Source organism: Rutidosis leptorrhynchoides, chromosome 6, assembly GCF_046630445.1.
Source record: "Rutidosis leptorrhynchoides isolate AG116_Rl617_1_P2 chromosome 6, CSIRO_AGI_Rlap_v1, whole genome shotgun sequence".
Lineage (NCBI taxonomy): Eukaryota > Viridiplantae > Streptophyta > Magnoliopsida > Asterales > Asteraceae > Rutidosis > Rutidosis leptorrhynchoides.
Genome location: NC_092338.1, coordinates 445,620,518 through 445,642,013, shown reverse-complemented (window position 1 = coordinate 445,642,013; position 21,496 = coordinate 445,620,518). Strand labels below are relative to the sequence as shown.

The 21,496-nt window shown below is 33.1% G+C and overlaps 1 protein-coding gene across 1 annotated transcript; it reads right to left on the bottom strand.

Annotated features, from left to right (window-relative positions):
- Positions 1-4: 4 nt before the first annotated feature.
- On the bottom strand, positions 5-8,000 carry LOC139851960 (protein DETOXIFICATION 45, chloroplastic-like). The gene is made up of 16 exons (XM_071841156.1): positions 7,800-8,000; positions 5,791-6,182; positions 5,092-5,261; positions 4,763-4,897; positions 4,513-4,655; positions 2,805-2,940; positions 2,530-2,626; positions 2,150-2,250; positions 1,868-2,031; positions 1,619-1,690; positions 1,374-1,490; positions 1,164-1,259; positions 936-1,057; positions 656-713; positions 490-564; positions 5-316 (listed from the first exon to the last, which is right to left on the bottom strand). Exons 2-15 carry the CDS (start codon positions 6,138-6,140, stop codon positions 553-555), a joined length of 1,773 nt encoding a protein of 590 aa, XP_071697257.1. The 5' UTR covers positions 6,141-6,182; positions 7,800-8,000; the 3' UTR covers positions 5-316; positions 490-552.
- Positions 8,001-21,496: the final 13,496 nt, after the last annotated feature.

Sequence of the window (21,496 nt, the reverse complement as noted above, 5' to 3'; positions counted from 1 at the left end):
GAACGAAAATGTGTGATTTTTATGTATCGTCTTATTCAAATCTAATCTAATAGGACATGATAACCGCATAAAGAAAAAGAAAAAAACATATTACTGTTAAAAAAAGGCCTAAAAGTCTATGCAAAGAGCCAAAGAGGAGCTCAGAGTAGGATTCTGCGTATGTACAGTACAACTGCTAAAATAATTAACATCCAAAGTATGATTGTCTACGATTATTAACATAAATTAAATTCAAATATAATTCATATCCTTCCAGAACAAGTCGCTTGAAGAAAACATGTTAATGGATGGACCCATTCAATTACTTTCTCTAACCCTGCAAGACCATTATAGCCACATTACACTCACTTGAGAAGAATACAAGGATCATGTATGTTAAATACTACACGATTTACAATCTTCACACTAGTAGAAGAAAAAGTTAACCCGCTAGATATTCAACTAATCACCTAGTATAATTGGACATCGATGCCAAAAAAATCAACTTACATTCAGCATGTATATCAGCAGTCAGTATTCCCTTGTGTATCCGTGTTATTTTCAAACCTCCTTCTAATGCGTAAGCTGGAATAATAAGTTGAAATTAGCCTACGTAGACAAATAAACAAAACAAAACATGCAACAGGTTCGATTAGGCAAAAGAACAAACATCTACCTTAGCTCTATTCAGGTCCTGATACAGAAACCACCAAGGGCCATCCTTGGTTGATAATCTAATCAAAAGAAAAGTTGATCAGAACACGGACGCCTTAAACTAACATTAAGCAAAACCAAAAACAGAAGTATTATAGCATTTCCACTGTTGGCAACTTACAAAACAACTATGGTTACCTATTTACTTTACCCATTGTCATCATCACATATTGTTGCCATGTTTTTGGTCCACCATATAAACATCTAGAGACTAACATGTCAAAGGAGGACAAGAGTCAAACCTGATAAACCCTGCCACCATCCGCAATCCCATGAAGAGAGTCAAACCCGACCAAACGCCATAGAGACCAAAAGACGAAGGAGCATAGAATATAAATGCAGATGATAAAACCCCTACAAGCATCTGCAGCAATTCATTGAACGAATATTAGTCAATGCTTTTAAGGTAATCATATTAATATTAATTAATTAATGTGCATCATTTCATTTCAGTATAAATAAAAGCGTACCATGGAATAAGCTGCATATGGAAAGTCTGAAACACCATAATGCAATCCATCAACGATAAAAGCCAAAGCATTCAAAGGTTGACTAGCACTCACAAACTTTTTTCATGGGATCCCAACAACAACAACAACAACAACAACAAGAAAAGGCGTAAGAGACATAATAAATAAATAAAAGTTGTTAAAATGGAAAAGCAGATGTACAAAGTTTACCAGAACTCCGGTTCTAGCAATTCTTAATACTTCCGAGTCCTTAGTGAAGAGTGTGGCTATAGAACCAAAGGATATGCCCAATATTGCGGCCAAAGAAACACCCATCACCAAACCAATCTGCCAAACAAGTATAAAACAAACAAACAAACAAACAAACAAACAAACAAACAAACAAACAAAAGTAACTCAAATTTAGCTCTCTTTAAAAATACAAAGTTTTTCATAGGAGTTTTTAATTTACTTACCATCAACACGAAGTATGTGATATCCTTGACAGATTTGTAGTCACCTTTCGAAACTGAACTAGCAATCAATGCCTAAATCAAAAACAAAAAAATCAAACTGAGTTACTCCCACGTCGTTAGGACAAATGTGTATATATTCGTGATAAGTGAGGGGGTTGTGAGTATTTGCCTTTTTTCATAAAAAAGTAAGAATCACTGCACAAAAAACCACAATAAATTATTCAAAAACTATGGGAACCATAAACATACCTGACCTGAGGCTGCAAGTGCATCTGTTATAAGTGAAACAGCCAACCAAACTTGGAGACATATCTGGTGAGCAGCCATAGCAATAGGGCCTTGCCGAGCAGCCATTGATGTCCCCAAGGTGGTGGTTGTAAGTACTGCAACAGTTCTTCCAAGCAGAAAACCACCTAAATACATAAGTATGGTAATAAAACACCATAGAATTAATTAAAAACATTTCATTTCATGCTGCTAAGAATAAGAAAGAAATCATGACCTGTTGTGGTTGTTGTTGTTGTTACTCACCAGATTTCATATAGCCACCAAATTGTAGTGCTCCCAGCCTTAGAGGCAGTAATACAGCTCTTTTATTAAGATGCCATATCATTAAAAAGGTCACCATGTATCTGAAACAAACAAACAAACAACAGCATTAAGTTTTTGAATACCTTAAACAAGTTAACAGAATTACCATTATAGCATAATAAAGGACATCAAATAGTCATCTGACAGCTTTTTAGTAATAATAAGCACTTCAGCTTATTTGGGGGTTGTGAACAACATTTTCTCACATTATAATATATATATATATATATATATATATATATATATATATATATATATATATATATATATATATATATATATATATATATCGTCAAAAAAATTGACATGGTAATACATACTGTGATATAACAGAAGAAATAGCAGCTCCACTCACACCTAATCTGAAGTAATACATAAGCACGGGAAACAAAAAAACAGCACAACAATTACCGATGCCTGCACAACAACAACAACAACAAAAAATGAACCAATACGGAATTTATTAGAAAACATGGAAATATGGAATCATCTTTCTTTTTTTTTAATCAGAATTCACTTTAATTCACTGATCGGATGATTGCATGAAAACTGACATGATCAACCAAATCGGTACACAAAATTACGAAAAACTTGCCTATACATAATACAGGGGTCTTTGTATCCTTAAAGCCACGAAAAACTCCTTGAAGAGCCAGAGAGAGGACTACTGCAGGAGCACCAAGGGCTCTAAGAGAAAGAAATCGCTGAGCTGGAGCATGCATCGATGAAGCCTGTTGTTGTAACAAATCAACTTATTATTCATTACTTATCGCATCAACCACAAACGTCAAAATCAACGATCAAAGCGGATGAACAACAACTACAATTTTCTCATAATTATTACTTTTATTATCAGTCCACGCTGACATGGTTTTTGAGATAAGCTCAAAAGTATATTTCTACTGTAGTCTTGGGCTCAATTAGCACTAAAAAAGTCTATTGAATTGGCATTTGTGGTTTCAATACCTTCTAGTGTTTTTATTTCAAAGTTCCGGCTGGTTATCTAAACTAACATATAATACATTTGTGACGTTTTTTATAAGAAGGAAATTTCTAATTTGCACCTAACATAACATAGGGCCTGTTTATTAACACCTTAATGAGCTGTGTGTCCTAGAAGTCTTATTCGGTCAGTTTTTTTCTTTGTTTCTTTAGGACTTTTTGGCTCACCAGGGTATTCATCGAGAGATTATTGGACAGTCAACAAATCACTGTCCTCTGCATATTGATGTTTTTTTACACTAGTTTTCCAAGACTACCCTTGTATCTTAGCAACTAAAATTTCATCTTCTACAATTGACTTTCTTTCTTCTTTTTGAAGATATCTTCTTCAATTGATAATGGATCAAATAATATATTCTTGAAAGGAACAACATCGTAAAAATGAAAATCTCAAAATCAAAGATCTAAATATCGAAGTTGAAGATCTCGAAAGTGAAGAACTTGAATAAGAAAACTAAATTATTGTGATTTGCAGATTAGACAAAAAGGTTTGAGAGAAAATCAGATTTTCAAAATCGTAATAAAAAAACCCCTACCAACTGAAGTGTGAAAAACCGTAAAAACCGATCATCAATTAGCTACACATGCCGGTAGGAAACAACAAAATGGGCCAACTATGAAAAAATTTGCTACAAATGCATCCGTGTGAACAAATCTAGAAATACCATGGATGCGTGAACGAAAGAAAAAGCTAATTAGATGTTTTTATATTTTGTTTACAGAAATGGATAAGTGTTTATAAATAATACTACTGTATATTATATTACATGAATTATACGATCAGATATTTTATTTAATAAAGACAATAATAATAGTATTAGAAAAAAAACTATTTTAGGGGTAAAATAGTCAATTTTATAATTCAGACCGTTTATTCACCATAAAAAGTAAACAACATTATTCATTCACTGATTACTACATAAATTTGTTCCTTACCCATTCTGACATCTATATCCATATTGGACTTAATGAGAAAAAAAAGTAAACGGGCCCATAGTATTTGAAAAACCTACTTGAAATTATTAGCATACCCCTACATATAAACTAAATTCTCAATTATACTACTATTATAAACTAATAAACATGTGACATAACTTTTTAACCAAGAGGTCTTAATTATGATTTACATACTACATATCGGATAAATATGAAGCTAATTGTGTGTGTGTGTGTGTGTGTGTTGTACCTTTAATTGAATTGATAAGGAAGTTGATTATAAAATTAAAACAAGTCCATTAAACCTCAATAGTATATAATATAAGTTGAGAACAAGGGTTGTAGTTAGTGTAAGGCTTACTTACTGATGATATACCCATGAGATTAAGAAAGACTCCTGATCCAAAATATAAAGCCAAACCCTCAAATACGCCAATCCCAACAGCCAAAAGCAATGCTGTAGACACAGAAGCTAGTTGCTTTCTTTCTGCTTGCTCAGAATTATCCCCTGTATTTTCATCCATTCGCAAAATAGAATCAATATGATATGGTAAATTTGTTTTTTGAATCACTATTTTTTTTTTTTAAAAAAAAAAAAAAAAAAGGTATGCTTACTACTAGTATTGTTGTTCTTTGCAATATCCTCAGCCACAAAAGAAGTAGCAACACTGAGGAGAGGAATGTTGAATAGCTTGGAAACAATGTTGAAGATTGATATGGAGACACCAGCAGATGCCAACTGCACTGGGCCTGTCAATATCACCATGTGAAGAGCCCATCAACCAAGAGCTTGTGGGTCCAACTATCATTGCATTGCAGACAATCTTTTTGTATATATGTTTTGTTATTGTACATAAAATAATATGTCGTGTCGGTTGTAGGGTTGTCGTTTGTAAAAAAAAAAAGAAAATTAAAATTAATATGAAACCAGGATGCTTAATTACCCAATCTACCAATATAAGCCGTCTCCATTAACTGGGCCATAGGTTCAATAGCTTGTCCAGCAAGTGCGGGTAATGACAGCCCAATGAGCTCCTTTTTAATGTTTTTTGAACGTTCTTTCTCAATCAACAACAACTCTCCTTCCTCCGTTGAACCAACACCCAGCAAGTCCCTGTGTATGCATAGATAGATAGATAACACAGATAATTCGTATGACTATAATTAATACATATCAATCCATTAACTCTCTTTTTCATTTCAAATGGGTCATAATCAAGTCATAATCTCTTTTAGGACATACGTGTTACAAGATCCCAAAGTATGCAACAAAATAATTGTAAAAAACAAAACCTGTCTGTTGATGTTTCTGTAAGAAGTATATACATTGGTTTACATTTTAGCATCTCAGTATCATCATTAAGAATGTATGTATTGTTAACGATTTATTTATACGTTTCATCAGCCCCTCCCCAAAATAATAAGCAAATTTATATGACGTTCAAATGATCAAGCAATCAAGGCATATGTTTGAATGGCAGCATTATGTCCAGAATGTAACCAAATGCAGATAATACGTACAAAGGCAAGATAAGGACCACAAGCAGATATGTGTGCCCTTACATGAACTCGTCAAATATTTGTTACAGCATAATAGTGTCTACAGATAAAATAACGTATTAAATGTAATGTTGAGGACTTACGGATAAATTTCTCGCATGTTTGAGACGTCATTCTCTTGTGTGACAGTACTCTCTTCAAATTCAGAAGAGCGCACATTACAATCTGAATTTATGTGTCCACCTTTTATTGCAGAAGAAACACGCTTCCTGTTATGAATAACTGAAGAATGCAGCATCATCTTTGATAAAACAGAGGAATTATTTCCTACAACACCTGCTGCTGATGCATATCTCAACCTCCTGCGCTTGGTGTTTATAAATAATGAATCACCAACCCCGACTGATAGTTTTTCAATTTTGGTCCTTTCACCTCTTTCAGTTGCCAGCCCATTATTATATAAGACACTGTTATTCAGTTGCCCACAAGCCATTGATCTTATATTATATTACTATTATCTAATCGAATTAGGTATCTGCGTATACAATTTAAAAAAAAAAAAAAAGGTTATCAGATTCAGGTGACACATCAAATAATCCATAAATAGTTTATGTCCTTTTTCTCACATGAAAAGTTGTATATTCATAGCATAATCTTACAAAAATACTAGTATTACTAATCTATGATGATGCAGTTATATATTTAGTACTTTATAAATTCAGAGTGGAGTAGAGGAACCAACTTCACAACTTGTACAAACTTGCAGCTGCCAATAGGTGAGTGCCTTTTAAAAAAGTCGGGTTATGTTTAAAAAAAGGGGGGAGTAGGTGAGTAACACCAAATATAACATTAGTTATTTATAACTAAAATCACAAGAAACAATCATAGAGGACAAAAAATCCAATCAGACTGACTCCAAAATGACACTTGAAAACTGGAAGGACGGTGTCATCTATATCCAATCGTGACTGATTAAAGTAATAAAAGTGGGATGATACTCGTTCATATCACGTGGGGTTATTCGGTGGAGATATTTTACATGCATCCGACTCATACAGGGTGGGTTTCCAAAAGGAAAGACAAGGTTTGATGTCTCTGCCGACCTACACCATTTGCCAAGAATAACATCGAGGCATTTCTTGATCAAAACTACTTTAATTAACTACAAATGATGTGTCAGATGGTACATTTATGGTTGAGGGCTTGCTTCCCTATGGTTTATAACATAAGTACAATATGTATTAGTACTGTTTATAGTACTATCTGTCTACAACCTTAGTTTTGTTCCAACCAACTGCCGACTATATAAGAGTTGTATCCATTCACAACATTTAAACGTTCTCCATGTGATCGAGAGACTATCTAAACTTGTACTTGCATTCTCCAGTATATAAAACCATGTTATATTTTTGATTCTTCTCCAACCATCATAATTCATATCATATTCATATTCATAATAATGATAATGATAATAACAAAAATGATGACATGGACCCACAAACAGATAGCAGTATATATTTCAGATTTAGATGGGTAATACAAATAGAGGGTTTGTACAGCAACCCGGATTTCAGAAATTGCAAAGAGCTGTCTAAGTATAAAAGAGCTGTCTAAGTATAAAGTATGTGTCAAGATAAACAACAACACCCTCATCATCGGGTAACAATAGATGGTGGAAATTGGTAATCAACAAACATACATTTAACTACATACAGATTACCTACATATTTATTACACATTTGCTTATAATTATTACAACAACTACTACTATTATTATTACTATTAAAAATTTAAAATCCTTATGATTATGATTAGTATATATTAGGGTTATTATATTATTAAAATTATTTATTTATAATTATGAATTATTATATCATCTTATCTTATCATTAATCATTAATCATTAATTTAATTACTCCTCCATATATTTTTTTATAATTATTATCTTATTGTAGGAACAAAAGTGGTGCTCAACATCTGTTAAAATATCATACCCCAGTACATAATTAAGATGTTCCGAATGAAAATACAAAATTAAAAAGACGCTGAAGAAACTTAATTAGGAAACAGAATCAACCATGAGCAAACAAACAAGCAATAAGAATTAAAACTGCAAAATATAAAGGAGAAGAAGAAGAAGAAGAAAAGAAACCTTTGATGGATACTAACTGTTTAGTTTAACTCCGCCGTGGTTTCGTATACCAATACCAATTAATTTAATTAATGGATACAAATAAATAATGAAATGATTTGATTTATTTATTTATATGATCATGACGATTCTGGATATAATCGTATCGGTTGCTGTTACGTAAGAATAATATTTGCATTCTCGACTTCTCCTAAGGGTGCGAAACAAAGTAAGGACTAAGGAGTCATAGTTATTCTCATTTTTTATTTTAGGTGTAAAAGAATGAAAGAAAAGAATAATGAAGGGGAGTGTATGGAATTTTTAATACATTTATAATTTACTACTCACAATATATACATAATTGTTATAATTCAGTAGGCTTATAACTTATAACTACCTTTAATGGTTATAAGAACAAAGAGAGAAGAAGGAGAGAAGAAATATTGATATTGATATTTCAAGAGAAATGGTGCACCTTAAATGGTTACCATACATGTCTATTTATAGTATAAAATATTACTATGCAAGAAATATAATAATAATAAAATTAACATCCAATCTAGATATTTTATAACACAATCTAGATATTTTATAACACTCCCCCTTGGATGACAATTTTATTAGAGAATAACTATTACTGCCTCGTTAAAAACCTTGCTAAAGAAAATCCATTGGGATAAAACTTTAGCTAAGGGAAAAAGAGTGCAGCATAGAGTTGACTCCCCCTCAAATAGGCAACGCCTGAGTTGTTACATCTTCTGAACATGTCTCATGCCAATATTATGAACGTGTGTTCTGAAAATAGCAGTTGGCAGTGCTTTGGTATAAAGATCAGCAGAGTTGTTGATTGAACGTATCTCATTTTAATCTGGTTGTTTTTTACGAGATCTTGAGTATATGAGAAGAATCTGAGGTTTTCATCTGAAACTGTATCATCTAAATCTTTTATGTACAAGTTTAGCCCTTGTGATTTGTCTACAGTCTCCTTCATGGTTTGCTCAAACCCTTGTTTCAATTCCTATTCCTTTGTAGTCTTTTCTGAGCCTTACCAACATACCATTCTTTTCCATCAAACTTATGACCGTTAAGACCGTCTATGGCTTTGGCGCCTCGTCAGTATTTATATTTTATTCAGTCACTTTTGATACTCTTCTTTCATTTGTATTATGCAAGCTGCATTATCTTCATATATAGTTGTTGGTGAAGATAGTTGTTAGTCTTTTATAGCGTTCTAGTCCACAAGAATCAATAATGATTTGTGTCATTGATCTCAACCAAACACATTTTCGAGTAGTTTCATATAATGCAATCACTTCGTCATGATTTGATGATGATGTTGCAACAAGTGTTTGTTTTAAGAACGCCATGATTTTGTGGTATCTCCATTTAGGAATACATATCGAGTTTGAGATTTATTTTTATGAGGATTTGATGAATGACCTGCATATATATAATCAACCAAATCTTGTTTTAAAACGTTATAATAAAATAATTTTAAATCAGCAGTTTCTCAAGGGTATCAAAATATGTGTTTGATCCCGCTCCATTGTCATTTGAGCTGAATCTTGCCAACAAATTGTAACAACCCGTCCTAATCCTCCTGGACGAAGTCATCAACATTTAGTTCCATTGCAATGATCGATTCCAAGATATGTCCTTAACATGAGCAAATGCACAGCGGAAAACTTAGTTCGTACCTGAGAATAACATGCTTTAAAAAGTCAACATAAAGTTGGTGAGATATATAGGTTTGATGCTAGCAGCGTTATAACAATGGACCACAAGATTTCATATTTGTAAACATAATACACTCGCAAGTGTATGTAAAGCATTCTAAGTGGTTGAGCACCTGGTAACCATACTTAACATTTAATCACGTCGCATATTCCCTTTAATATGAAATCTTACTACACCGTACCATGTGTAGTCACGAAACGAAGTACTGTGCAACCGTTGAAAACTGGTCGTCCAGCCCGGTTGGGGTTGTCAGGCCCGATAGATCTATCAACAGGATTCGCGTTTACAATACCCCTGTAAATATTAGTTACCAAGCTACAGGGAAGTATGCCAGTGGTACAACTCAACGTAGAATGTAATTTTTGTCACTTGTGTCCATAACGTAAATCATTTATAAAAACAGCGCATGTATTCTCAGCCCAAAATATTTAGAGTTTAAAAGTGGAACTATATACTCACCATACTGTATTTTGTAGTAAAAATACATATAACATCATTGAACAAGTGTAGGGTTGGCCTTGGATTCACGAACCTATATCACGTATATATATTAACACGTATAATGATAATCGAACAAATTTAGGTACTATTTTTAATTGTTATTTTAAAAATTTGTATGTTTCATTAATAACTAAATTAACTACATATATTTCATATATGTTAAATAAATAATTAATATTTGTTACAAAAATATTAATATAGTTATGCTTTATGTTAATAATATATTTTTACATAGAAAATCTTTATTTGATATATTAATAATAATAATAATAATAATAATAATAATAATAATAATAATAATAATAATAATAATAATAATAATAATAATAATAATAATGATAATAATAATAATAATGATAATAATAATAATAACATTGTTAATAAAAAAAATATATACTTATAATAATGATAATACTAATAAATAAAAATGTTATATGTTAATACTTATTATAATAATATTAATAATAATGACTAATAGTAAACAATAATACTACCTTAAAAAGAATAACAATTATGTCACAGGCAGGGCTCGAACACCTGACCTTTCGTTCCCTAACATCACCTCTAAACCATCTGATCTGTTATGCTTTTGTGATTTAAATCGAACTTACAACTATATAACTCATTTGGCTAATGTTTCATCTAAGTCATCACCCATCAAAACACCAATTCATCATTATACTCGTTTACCCATGTCTCATAAGTGGGTCTTGGACCAACCAAAACAAACTGCCCAATCCAAGTTAAATTTTTACTAGCCCGTTATAATGATTTAATATCCTGGCCCGTATATATTAACAAGCCCAATAGGTCTAAGCTCTTAACACACTGCTAATGAGAAAAGAAAAAAAAAATGTAGTCGCCAACCCTTGAACCCGCAACCTCCTCCTTGACTCCTCACGTCAGAACCAACTGAGCTGGATTATTCTTTTTGAAAATAGAGTCACGAATAAAAACATAACCCGTATTTCGTTGCTTCCTTTCTCTTCTCCTTGACAAAATCCAAAACCAGAATAACGGCTACAGTATGTGTCGGTTTGGGGTTGATTTAGTGTGGTAGGTGGTGACGGGGTGGTGAATCACGATGGTGTGATCATGGGTTGTAAAATTTAAGGTGGCGGTGGCGTGGGGTGAGTGCCGGAGGTGATGGATGACGGCTTGGTGGTGGTTGTGTGGTGCAAGGTAACCGACGGTTGAGATAGGGAGTAGAAGAGAGGAAAGATTGAGGTGGTATACGGTGGAAGGTGGCGGTTTAGTAGGAATTTTTAAGGTGGTGAAGATGGTGTGGTGGGTTACGGTGGTTATGGGTTAAATAGGTTTACGATGGCGAGGGTTTCACGAGGGAGATGATGGTTTCGAAGAAAAAGAAGGACAAGGTGATGGGTTGTGATTATGGTGACCTCTGGTGGTGGTTGATGTTTCGGTGATGATAGAAGGTTGAAGATGGTAGCTTGAAGATGGTTGACGGTCGACCGTGATGAGCGGTTATCAAGAGTGGTGATGAACTTCGAAACAAAATAGATACAAGTCCCCTGTTGATTGAAACAAGAATAATTCCATGGATTTGGTGTCGGGTTTGATCAAGGAGAAAAGAAATGGGTTTAGTGTGATATAATAGTCATGTTAGTTGTGTTTATTTGAAGAATACACAGAACTGAAATGTAAGTGGGTTTTTAGTAGTGATAATTGAATCCATCTGTTGATATGCAATTGCATATATATGTCCATATGTATGGAAAGTGGTAGGAATGATAAGATAATATAATAATAATAAATTATATTATATCTAACAACAAATAAAATGTGAATCATCAATAATACACGAGCCATCTTCTGCCGACAGTTTTCCCGGGGTTTTATATCGTGTCCACTGCTAAACAGTTTGCATATAAAAGTGTCCCTAAAAATCTCAAATTTTTAGATTAAGTATGTTTAATTATTTCACTCATTGACTGATTGAAACCCGATCAAAAAGGTCCAAAAATTGTTTAGTTTCTGTTCCAAATTATATATACGGAGTGCAAAAACTTAGTTCGAAAAGGTAAAACAAAGATTTATCATAACCATTAGCTTTTTATTCCAATTATGTACCAACTTTTATTTTCAACCCTCATAATAATAGTTTCTATTACAATGTATTTTATTTTACATATTTAATTATAACAACAAATATATATAATAATTTATTAATGTTCATGTTATTATATATATACATATATTTATATATACACATATTTATATACCCACATGTTACCAGCAATGGTTCGTGAATCATCAGGCTTGGTCAAAAGATAACTAATTATCAAATATAAATTTTGAACTTTCTAGACTCAATATTAGGGTTTTGGCTTATCGTTTCGGAAACTTATAAAGTTTAAGGTTTAAATTTGGTCGGAAATTTCCGGGTCGTTACAGTACCCACCCGTTAAAGAAATTTCGTCCCCGAAATTTGGTAGAGGTTGTCATAAATAACAATAGGAATGTTTTCATGACGAATATGAGGTAATAATAGAGTTTTATTATTATTGGAAGATATGGATAAAACGATTTGATCATGTGAAGCGCACGAGTGAAGCTATCACAAAAGAATGAAATGAGTGAATATGGAATTGTTTTAGCCGATGACGTGATTAGGATTGATTTCCGGAATTTAAGGGATTTAAAGAAAATCTTACGTAATAAGATTTGATTCTTCGGCGATCAGGATCTTCTTGATTTAATGTGGTAATCTGTTTCGATTTCTTTGTCGAATCTTTCACTATAAATCCATTTCTTCATTTCCTTATTTTTCACAACTCACATCTTCTACTCTTTCTCCTTAATTCCTTCTTTAAAACATTCGCCAATATGCTCCATCCCCTTCTGATTCTTGATATACTCTTAACTTTTACATCTGTCGTTCTTCTTTTTCATCTACCACCAGAAGAATCTATTTACTTCTACTATACTCTTGTGTTTATAGTGTTTCTAATTCTCCCGTGTCTCTATATTGCTATCTGCATTGCTATACACGGTTTGTAAATTCTGGGTGGTTGTTGGGTTTTATATCTTCTCGTTCTCAAGTCAAACGAGCAAGGGTCCGAAATTCGTAGGTATGAAATTTGGAATGAACATAGCTAATGCTCTTAGAAAGAAATGGTAATAGCACGATTTTGATTTGTCAGATTACCAGAATACCCTGGATAAGATAAAACTATCAAGACAATATGTGCCTAATACGTTTGAGAATTGGACAGAATGTAAGAGTCGTGTAACATGGCACATGATGACGGTACTGTGAATCATCACATTCCATTAGAAACGCAACGTGACTTACTGTAATATAATGAAGTTGATCAAGTTTCATTATATTATACTAATTCACGCATCAGTTCCCAACACTGCTTCAAAACATTCATATTTTAAACTTTAAGATTTCAGAATTTAGAAACTACCACAGTTTCTTTTATGTTGTAACGCAGATATTACGGGGAGATAGATGATTGCAGATAGGAATAGCTGTGAAAATATCTTTAGAATTATGGAGAATATGTATAGCGGAAAATATGAAAATATCTTATAATATCTAAGATAAGATGATGATGAATAATATCATCTGAAAAAGTTTAGAATAAGGAGTAGGGTTCATACTAACGGTTTCAGGAGGCACTGAATCGTTTGGATTCTTTGAAGACAGGTTCAGTCCTTGTATTTGTTCTTTGTTTCCTTCACGGTTAGCTCAAACCATTTTTTTTTTTCGTACCAAATTTTCTATCGAGCGTTCCTAACACTCCCTTCTTTATCATCAAACTTTTGGCTATTTAGGCTATCTATGAATTTACTGTTTCCTCTGCATTTAATGCAGCCATAACTGAATCGTCGGTTATCAATCCGAGGTGTTTTCGAGCGAATTATGTTTTTAGATGATTAAACGCTTATGGTAGTATGGTGGAATATAAAAGGGTTTTCCGGTAGCGACTGCGCAAGAATAACGTATATATATCGAGACTAACCTTTCTGAGAAGTCGAAGTTAACTTGTTGAAGCTGTGATAAAATTGGCTAATTTTGGAAAGGGATTACAAAGTTATTTTGGGTAATAATAACACCAAAGGAATTATCACTGCTACGTGTTAACTGTTGACTCGGTTTTCGAGAGTTTTCAGGTGTATAACTATATGCATAAATCTTCCTTCCGTAAACGAGGCGCGGTTGGTTCAACTTTTCGATCGAAGTGTTTTCAAGAATCATGAAAAGATTTGAATGTAATTGTAACTGTCGAGATACAAATGAGGTTTAAGATGGAATCAAGTGGCAAGCTTGAAGAATTATTTAGTTTCATATGTTATAATCAATATTTTAATTTAATTCATTTTAATTGTCCAAAGTTAGCAGTCCAATAGTCTGATGGTTCAATGATTCATATATAATTTAATATATAATATTCGAATTACATAATACGTATCGTGACCCGTGTACCGGTCTCGGTGTCGATCACAACTCAAAGTATATATATATTTTGGAATCAACTCCGACCCTGTATAGCCAACTCCAACATTCACATATAGAGTGTCTATGGTTGTTCCGGAATATATATATAGATGGGTCGATATGATAGGTCGAAACCTTGTATACGTGTCCCGTTATTTAAAGTGCGTAAAATAAATAACAGAACTTAAATGACAATAAACTAAATTGCGATAAAATGTAATACGGAATTAACAGTTAGCTGGGAACAGTTAACTAGGAACAGTTAGCGTGGAATCCTTAACAGATTTCAATTAGTTAATTCGTGTGTTTCTAACAATTTTTAATTTGTCCAATGTTTCTTCTTTATGCCACTTGTTGGATTCTGATAGATAAAAATCCAAATTTGAAATTGAAATGGAAATGGTAAATCTGGGGTGAACAGATACGTATATCGGTGATTGTAAGTAGGATAGCAAATGACCGTTGAATCAGATTCGAAGAATATACACTGTAACTTATTAATGTGAGATCTAAATATTCCTCGGGTACTACCTACCCGTTAAAATATTTTCATCATTAACAGTTTGTACGAAAGAATTTTTAATTACAATCTTTATGAAAATATACTTGTATATATATTTTCTTCAGATGTAATCATGGATCTAATGAGTCAATAAGATATTAAATTTTTTTTTATTTATCGTTAATACTTGATTACATGATCTCTAAAACATTAAAGATTACATAATTACCATGTCGAACGAAGATAAATGAGATAGAACGATAAGTAAAGCGAAGATAATCGAAGATCATACTCGAAGTACAGATAGTGATATTGAGGTGTGTGATGTTGATATCCGAGGTACAAATTGTGATGTTGAGGTTTACGACGCGGTTGTGGTTGAGGGTGATATGGGTACTGTCGGTGTTGATGATGGTGGTACGGATTATGCTGCTGGTGCTTGTAGTGACCCGAACTTTTCCATGTTTATATATATTAATTGAGATTGATGTTTACATGATTAAATGTTTCCAACATGTTAAGCAATCAAACTTGTTAAGACTTGATTAATTGAAATAGGTTTCATATAGACAATTGACCACCCAAGTTGACCGGTGATTCACGAACGTTAAAACTTGTAAAAAAACTATATGATGACATATATATGGTTATATATATAGTTAACATGATATTATGATAAGTAAACATATCATTAATTATATTAACAATGAACTACATATGTAAAAACAAGACTACTAACTTAATGATTTTGAAACGAGACATATATGCAACGTTTATCGTTGTAACGACATTTAATGTATATATATCATATTAAGAGATATTTGTACATCATAATATCATGATAATATAATAATTTAAAATCTCTTTTGTTATTATAAACATTGGGTTAACAACATTTAACAAGATCGTTAACCTAAAGGTTTCAAAACAACACTTACATGTAACGACTAACGATGACTTAACGACTCAGTTAAAATGTATATACATGTAGTGTTTTAATATGTATTTATACACTTTTGAAAGACTTCAATACACTTATCAAAATACTTCTACTTAACAAAAATGCTTACAATTACATTCTCGTTCAGTTTCATCAACAATTCTACTCGTATGCACCCGTATTCGTACTCGTACAATACACAGCTTTTAGATGTATGTACTATTGGTATATACACTCCAATGATCAGCTCTTAGCAGCCCATGTGAGTCACCTAACACATGTGGGAACCATCATTTGGCAACTAGCATGAAATATCTCATAAGATTACAAAAATATGAGTAATCATTCATGACTTATTTACATGAAAACAAAATTACATATCCTTTATATCTAATCCATACACCAACGACCAAAAACACCTACAAACACTTTCATTCTTCAATTTTATTCATCTAATTGAACTCTCTCAAGTTCTATCTTCAAGTTCTAAGTGTTCTTCATAAATTCCAAAAGTTCTAGTTTCATAAAATCAAGAATACTTTCAAGTTTGCTAGCTCACTTCCAATCTTGTAAGGTGATCATCCAACCTCAAGAAATCTTTGTTTCTTACAGTAGGTTATCATTCTAATACAAGGTAATAATCATATTCAAACTTTGGTTCAATTTCTATAACTATAACAATCTTATTTCAAGTGATGATCTTACTTGAACTTGTTTTCGTGTCATGATTTTGCTTCAAGAACTTTGAGCCATCCAAGGATCCATTGAAGCTAGATCCATTTTTCTCTTTTCCAGTAGGTTTATCCAAGGAAATTAAGGTAGTAATGATGTTCATAACATCATTCGATTCATACATATAAAGCTATCTTATTCGAAGGTTTAAACTTGTAATCACTAGAACATAGTTTAGTTAATTCTAAACTTGTTCGCAAACAAAAGTTAATCCTTCTAACTTGACTTTTAAAATCAACTAAACACATGTTCTATATCTATATGATATGCTAACTTAATGATTTAAAACCTGGAAACACGAAAAACACCGTAAAACCGGATTTACGTCGTCGTAGTAACACCGCGGGCTGTTTTGGGTTAGTTAATTAAAAACTATGATAAACTTTGATTTAAAAGTTGTTATTCTGAGAAAATGATTTTTATTATGAACATGAAACTATATCCAAAAATTATGGTTAAACTCAAAGTGGAAGTATGTTTTCTAAAATGGTCATCTAGACGTCGTTCTTTCGACTGAAATGACTACCTTTACAAAAACGACTTGTAACTTATTTTTCCGACTAGAAACCTATACTTTTTTTGTTTAGATTCATAAAATAGAGTTCAATATGAAACCATAGCAATTTGATTCACTCAAAACGGATTTAAAATGAAGAAGTTATGGGTAAAACAAGATTGGATAATTTTTCTCATTTTAGCTACGTGAAAATTGGTAACAAATCTATTCCAACCATAACTTAATCAACTTGTATTATATATTATGTAATCTTGAGATACCATAGACACGTATACAATGTTTCGACCTATCATGTCGACACATCTATATATATTTCGGAACAACCATAGACACTCTATATGTGAATGTTGGAGTTAGCTATACAGGGTTGAGGTTGATTCCAAAATATATATAGTTTGAGTTGTGATCAATACTGAGATACGTATACACTGGGTCGTGGATTGATTCAAGATAATATTTATCGATTTATTTCTGTACATCTAACTGTGGACAACTAGTTGTAGGTTACTAACGAGGACAGCTGACTTAATAAACTTAAAACATCAAAATATATTAAAAGTGTTGTAAATATATTTTTGAACATACTTTGATATATATGTATATATTGTTATAGGTTCGTGAATCAACCAGTGGCCAAGTCTTACTTCCCGACGAAGTAAAAATCTGTGAAAGTGAGTTATAGTCCCACTTTTAAAATCTAATATTTTTGGGATGAGAATACATGCAGGTTTTATAAATGATTTACAAAATAGACACAAGTACGTGAAACTACATTCTATGGTTGAATTATCGAAATCGAATATGCCCCTTTTTATTAAGTCTGGTAATCTAAGAATTAGGGAACAGACACCCTAATTGACGCGAATCCTAAAGATAGATCTATTGGGCCTAACAAACCCCATCCAAAGTACCGGATGCTTTAGTACTTCGAAATTTATATCATATCCGAAGGGTGTCCCGGAATGATGGGGATATTCTTATATATGCATCTTGTTATTGTCGGTTACCAGGTGTTCACCATATGAATGATTTTTATCTCTATGTATGGGATGTGTATTGAAATATGAAATCTTGTGGTCTATTGTTACGATTTGATATATATAGGTTAAACCTATAACTCACCAACATTTTTGTTGACGTTTTAAGCATGTTTATTCTCAGGTGATTATTAAGAGCTTCCGCTGTCGCATACTTAAATAAGGACAAGATTTGGAGTCCATGCTTGTATGATATTGTGTAAAAACTGCATTCAAGAAACTTATTTTGTTGTAACATATTTGTATTGTAAACCATTATGTAATGGTCGTGTGTAAACAGGATATTTTAGATTATCATTATTTGATAATCTACGTAAAGCTTTTTAAACCTTTATTGATGAAATAAAGGTTATGGTTTGTTTAAAAATGAATGCAGTCTTTGAAAAACGTCTCATATAGAGGTCAAAACCTCGCAACGAAATCAATTAATATGGAACGTTTTTAATCAATAAGAACGGGACATTTCAGTTGGTATCCGAGCGTTGGTCTTAGAGAACCAGAAAATTTGCATTAGTGTGTCTTATCGAGTTTGTTAGGATGCATTAGTGAGTCTGGACTTCGACCGTGTTTTCTTTAAAAATGATTGCTTAACATTTTTGTTGGAAACTATATATTTTTAACATATGAATATTATGTGATATATTAATCTCTTAACGTGTTTGATATTATGTGATAGATGTCTACCTCTAGAACAAGTCCCATTGACTCACCTAATAATAATGAAGAGTCAAATGTAAATTGGAATAATTTGTGGACTGATTCACAAGTTCCCGAAGAGGAACCGGAAGAAGAGTCAGAACCGGAAGAAGAATCGGAACCGGAAGAAGAATCGGAACCGGATGAGGAAATAGAACCGGTGGGGGAAATAATAAAACGGTTAAGTAAAAGAAAATCCTCAACCAACCGACCAAAGTTAATTATGGTCAATGGTGTTTCCGCCAAGGAAGCAAAATATTGGGAGGATTACCAATTCTCCGATGAATCGGATTCCGACGAGAATTCCGATGATGTTATAGAAATTACCCCAACTGAATTTAAAAAGGCAAAAGAAAATAATAAGGGAAAGGGCATAAAAATAGAGAAATCTAATTCCAACCCCGATGAACTTTATATGTATCGTCAACCCCCGAAGTCCTTAAGTTGTAACAATGACCCGGGAACCTCTAAACCACCAGGTTTTTCTAAACCAATGTGGACAACGACGGTTCGTATTAGGGGAACATCATATATCCCTAGAAACTTGGCAAAACGAACCAAAACCGAAGAAGAAGAAACGAGCGAGTCGGAATAAGATAGTTGTATTCGTGTGGTGTAATATATGGAATATAGTGTTCTTATGCTTTATGATATATGTAAAAATTGCTTGTATTAATAAGTATTTTTTTTATGAATCTAACTTTTGTCTATTTTACAGTTTAAAAACACAAAATGGATAGACAACCCAATATTTTAAGAGACCTACCCGGAGACATGATTGATGAAATCTTGTCTAGAGTCGGCCAGAATTCTTCGGCACAACTATTTAAGGCGAGATCGGTTTGTAAGACATTCTAAGAACGTTCCAAGAATGTCTTGGTTTATAAGAGACTTTCGTTTGAAAGGTGGGGGATATCACATTGGGAAACCCATAAGTTACGATGTGTTTACTTTGACGCATATATTGCGGGGAACCCAAATGCTATTTTACGCAACGGGTTAAGAAATTATTTTGACTCAATATATCCGAATATTGGACTTCGTGATTTAGAAAAAGCGGCTAACATGCAACATAAAGAAGCATGTTATGCTTACGGATTAGTAATGTTCGCTTCTCACCAAAGTGAGAACAAGAACATCGGGCTACAACTATTAAACAAAACGTTTCCACAAGTGACGGAGTCGGTAATTGGGGTAAGAAATGAGGTTTTTAGATTATTACGGGACTGTTGGACATTACGTAACCCTCGTCCCTTTGATGACGTTACAACACGCTGTCTTATCAACGGCCATAACGGTTATGTTGCACAAGACCAAGGATGGGAAGTAGTCCTAGTAAAACCAGAATGCATGACTTGTTTCTGGACGTATGAATTACGTGTCTTTATTGCCTTTGCTGAACGACTTGTGTACTAGCTAGAATTGTCTTCACAACTATCTTGTATCAAAGTTATTGTGTGCTATATTTCATGCTTTATGTAAAATAAGCGGTATTGTAAGTTTGTAAAATATTGTATAAAAGTTTGAACGCGAAATATTATTATAATCAGTTTTTCATATAGAATTGTAGTAGTTGAATTGTATATTAGCTACTAAGTATGAACTTAACGGGTAGGTACTACCCGAATTTAAACTTATAAAACGCTAATATGAAGAAAAAGCTTTTATAAATGAGTTCATATTATGCTACGAAATACTATTAACTACTCTTAATATTCTGTATGATTAACTTGTTCCATTTAACTATTTTGAAGGAAATGGCACCGACTACTCGACACACCGTGAATATGAATGAAGAGGAATTCCGTACTTTTCTAGCTTCAAACATAGCCGCAGTACAGGCTGCGCTACATACCAACAATAACCTTGGATCTAGCAGTACAGGAAATCGTGTAGGATGCACCTACAAAGAATTCACTGCCTGCAAACCTTTGGAATTTGATGGAACCGAAGGACCGATCGGATTGAAACGGTGGACCGAGAAGGTTGAATCGGTGTTTGTCATAAGTAAGTGTACTGAAGAGGACAAAGTGAAGTACGCTACGCATACCTTCACAGGTTCTGCGTTAACATGGTGGAATACCTATCTAGAGCAAGTGGGACAAGATGATGCGTACGCACTACCGTGGTCAGCATTCAAGCACTTGATGAACGAGAAGTACCGTCCCAGAACCGAGGTCAATAAGCTCAAGACAGAACTTAGAGGGTTACGAACCCAAGGATTTGATATTACCACGTACGAAAGACGATTCACAGAATTGTGCCTATTGTGTCCGGGAGCATTCGAAGATGAGGAAGAGAAGATCGACGCGTTTGTGAAAGGATTACCGGAAAGAATCCAAGAAGATATAAGTTCACACGAGCCCGCCTCCATACAACAGGCATGTAGAATGGCTCACAAACTAGTGAACCAGATTGAAGAAAGAATTAAAGAACAGACTGCTGAAGAGGCCAATGTGAAGCAAGTCAAAAGAAAGTGGGAGGAAAACGGTGATAAGAATCACCAATACAACAACAACAACAACAATTACAACAATAATCGCAACAATTATCCCAACAATCGCAACATCAACCGCAACTACAACAAA